At 49.9% G+C, this 3,908-nt stretch overlaps 1 protein-coding gene across 1 annotated transcript in view; it reads right to left on the bottom strand.

The window, feature by feature from the left end:
* The window catches only part of hdac6 (histone deacetylase 6), a 35,757-nt gene that overhangs the window by 9,697 nt on the left and 22,152 nt on the right, over window positions 1-3,908 (bottom strand). The window contains exons 20-25 of the mRNA XM_008295248.1: window positions 3,386-3,535; window positions 3,106-3,283; window positions 2,374-2,735; window positions 2,197-2,304; window positions 1,956-2,102; window positions 1,745-1,873 (exon numbers count right to left, since the gene is read on the bottom strand). Coding sequence (XP_008293470.1) covers window positions 1,745-1,873; window positions 1,956-2,102; window positions 2,197-2,304; window positions 2,374-2,735; window positions 3,106-3,283; window positions 3,386-3,535 — 1,074 coding nt within the window. The remainder of the gene's footprint in view (window positions 1-1,744; window positions 1,874-1,955; window positions 2,103-2,196; window positions 2,305-2,373; window positions 2,736-3,105; window positions 3,284-3,385; window positions 3,536-3,908) is intronic.

Below are 3,908 nucleotides of genomic sequence, written 5' to 3'. Positions count from 1 at the left end.
GACTGAAGAGCAGCTCTTCACTCAACACCTGACAGCCTGGAAACAAACAAACCCTAAAACTAAATGTCCTGTCCCCTCCCTACAGCCTGCTACTGGCATCAGAACCCTGTCACACTGAACCGGCTCTATGGCTCTGATCCAGGTTGTCTTCTCCTGACCAGATCCGTGCTGGTGTTGGATCTGCTCTCAGGTGGACGTCGCTCTGGATAAAAGTGTCTGCTGATGAAACTAGAATTGTAGAACGTGGTGGCTCTCACAGGAGTGTCCCATCAGGACCCTGTCCTGTGTAGGCTGCCCACAGGTGTTACCTGTCCTCCCAGGATGCTGTCCACAGCGTTGAAGCAGCCTCCGGCAGCCAGCTGGGCAGACAGGAAGCTCTGGTTGTTTATGTAGATGGAGTTGAACTCGTCGCCCAGCTTGTGCAGCTCTCTGGGCTTCATGGCTGCCGTGGCCTTCATCTGCTCGATGTGCTGCACACTAAACACACAGTCAAACCGCCTCTGTGAGGTCCAGGACAGGTAAGTTACACTCAACACTGAACCTGTGCGTACCTGTGACACATGGACAGCTCCTCTTCTGTTGCCAAGCGAGCTGGTATCCGCTGGCAACGTTCAACTAATCCCAGCTGCTGATGTTTGGAGAAGATTTTAAAGATCCTCTGAGGCTGTTCGGGGTGATGTCTGCAACACATAATTCCAGGACCTGGATAATTACATCACATTATCGTGTTCATATCAGAACATCATCACATTACTACATGGTGATATTCATAGACTGGGGTCCCTCCCGGAGCCAGGCCAGGGAGGGAAGCTCGCCAGCAGGAGTCTGGTGGCCCAGTCTCGCCCCATGGGGCTTGGTCAGGCACAGCCCAAAAGAACCACATGGAGTCACATCCTCAGAGGAGTCCACCACCTACAGGGCAGGCCAGTAAGGCAGGGGCTGTGCTGATCGGGCAGCCGAACCTTCAGGGCAAAACAAGACATTCGAGGAGACCTTGATCCACAACTTCCACCATTTTATAGCCCAAACAACAAATTCATCAATCCAGAAAATAATCAACAGATCAATAGATGGTGATGATTTTCATGAGCTGCAGGAATGAACCTTCATCAAACCAAACTCCATTTAAATAAGCATGAGTAAGGAATGAACTAAATCATTCATGCCCCCTGGTGGCATGGACTAGTTGTTGGAATGTGGAACCTCACCTGACTGGCAGAGAAGGAACCTGAGCTGGTGCAGGAGGTGGACCAGTACAGACTAGATATAGTTGGACCCACTGTTGGGTCTGAACTGTTGTTGTGAATGGAGAGCTGAGCCAGAAGTCAATCTATATTCCAAGCCTCACCTACGGTCATGAGCTCTGGGTTGTGACCGAAAGAAAGAGATGGCCGGTACAAGTGGCTGAGATGAGGCCTTGCTGTTGGGTGGCTGGGCTCAGCCTGAGAGATACGGTGAGGAGCTCAGCCATGTGGAGCTCCGAGTAGAGTCGCTGCTCCTTTGTGTCGAAAGGAGTCAGCTGAGGGGGTTCAGGCATCTTAACAGAATGCCTATTAGATCAATACATCATTGTGTTGATATTGAAGGGTTAGGCTTAGCCCCATCAGCAGCTCGGTGGGTAGCACCGTCACCTCACAGCNCTACCTGTTATTGCCTATTGGTTACCTGAGTGTTACCTGTTGGTTACCTGTGTGTTACCTGTTAGTTACCTGCTGTGTTACCTGTGTGCTACCTGCTTTTTTACCTGGTTGTGGACGTATGCCTCACACAGGTAGCACCACACCGACAGGTCGGAAAAGCTCAGCACCAGCGGGTGTTCAGACACGACGCCGTGAGACACCATGTGCTCATTCACGTAGCGACCACAGAACACCTGAGGACACACATCACTGACAGGTTAGACATTTTCTCTCATGTGATGCCTGAGCATGTGCGAGACAGGTGAGACGGGCGACCTGGTAGCAGGTGAGACAGATCCAGTTCTCGGCATCAGAGCCGCAGTCCTCACAGGGCAGGAGGACATTGATACCTAAGAGGGGGAGGGGCTTCACGGCGTCCAGGTGAGGACACCACGGCAGAGGGTCGATCACATACAGAGTGGACTGCAGAGAGACAGAAAGACAAGTGGACATCAGTTAATTATTGATGAGCGACTAGATGAGATGATGTCATCAATATACTTCCTGACTCGCCCACCAGCTCCAGAGACATCTGAGGCTTCGACCAACCGCATGCTCCCTCCGTCTCTGGCTCCTCCCCGGCTCCTTCTGCCTTCTGCTGTGGCATTGCCATGGCGACTGTCTGCTAATGATTGACAACAGAGATCAGGAAGCTCAAAGTCACCAAGAGGGCAGGATTCATCTGATGGCTCACCTGAGGCAGCTCTGCTGCTTGACTGAGCTCAGGTGTAAGATCACCTGGCTCCCCCTCCTCGCTCAAGCAGACCTTTGGCCTTGCTCCTCCCACCGGTGTGGACGTAGAAGGGCTATGATTGGCTGAGGTTTGACTGATGTCCAAACAGGCCAATCCCTGCGTGAGCCGCTCCAGACTGTGATGCGTCTGATTGGACGAAACAGAGCCAGTTATGGGATGACCTGTTCTCTGACAGGAAGCTTTGTCGTCTGCAGGCGGCGGTCTGTTGTTGGCGCTTGGCTCTGACTTCCTGCTGCTTCCTTTAGAACTACGTCTCCCACGATGCTTCGGGGACGGCAAGGCTGCCCGCACCGACTGTGGAACTGTGAAGGCCACAGAGCGGAACATCAGGGCATCACAACAACACGAGTCCAAGAACACAGAATCAGAACTCCATACCAATACAAGCTAAAGTAGATCTCGATACTTATATTAATGAATCTTGACAAAAGTTAAATACGTAAAGAATAAAAAGAGAACAAATAAAGTGAAATAATAAAAAATGTAATGTAACAAAAATTACACAAAAAATAACAGAAAAAAAGAAAAATTTAAGAAACATCAAAGTAGAAAACAATAATTAAATAACTAGTCAAATTTAAACAAATAAATATAAAAATAAAGACAACAAAAAGCAAATTAAGTTAACAACTAACAGAAATAAATGAAACCGAGTAAATCGGGTTCACTGACTGTGTATCCTCAGGGTCCTCCAGTAGGGGGCGTGGTGGCGGACAACCTCGTTGATTGTTGCCACGGCGCTGTGGTGAGGAGGGGGGAGCGGCCTCGCTAAAGCCGGAGGAGGGTCTCCTAGCAACACACTTGTGCACAACGTCATGGAGTCCGAGATCGATGACAAGTTATACCCTCCCTGAAGAGACGTCACATGACCACATCACATGACAAGAGGTCACGTGACCACATCGGGTCAGAGCGTGTCACATGATAATCAGTTATTAGTTCATCAACTCACCTCCAGGATGAGCAGGACACGCCCTCCGGCCAGCGACATCAGCATGTGTGTGAGGTGGGCGTATCCCTCTGGGGTCACATGATATCCACCCAGCGGGTCGCCCCGAGCTGCATCAAACCCGGCTGACACCAGAACCAGACCGGGGTTAAACTGCAGAGACAACACATGCGTGGACTGCATCAGGTCCAACATGTATGTTTAATTCTGTAGTTGGGCTGCAACTAATGATTATCTTCCATTCAATGTCCACAGCTCAAAAAGTAAAGGGACACGAAAATAACACGTCCTGGATCTCAGTGAATGAAACATTCCAGCTGAGAATCTTCATTCCTCACATGGTGGAATGTGTTGAGAGCAAAATCACATAAACAAGATCTATGTACGTCTGAATTATTGTCCCATGGAGGTCTGGATGTGGACTCATACTCAAAATAAAAGTGTAAAATCACATGACAGGCTGATCCAGCTTCAGTGGAAACTCCTCCAGACCCGTCAGAATGAGGCTCAGCAGTGTGTGGCCTCC

Source organism: Stegastes partitus, unplaced genomic scaffold (genome assembly GCF_000690725.1).
Source record: "Stegastes partitus isolate 25-593 unplaced genomic scaffold, Stegastes_partitus-1.0.2 Scaffold1033, whole genome shotgun sequence".
NCBI lineage: Eukaryota > Metazoa > Chordata > Actinopteri > Pomacentridae > Stegastes > Stegastes partitus.
This window is presented reverse-complemented; position numbering and strand designations above follow the sequence as displayed.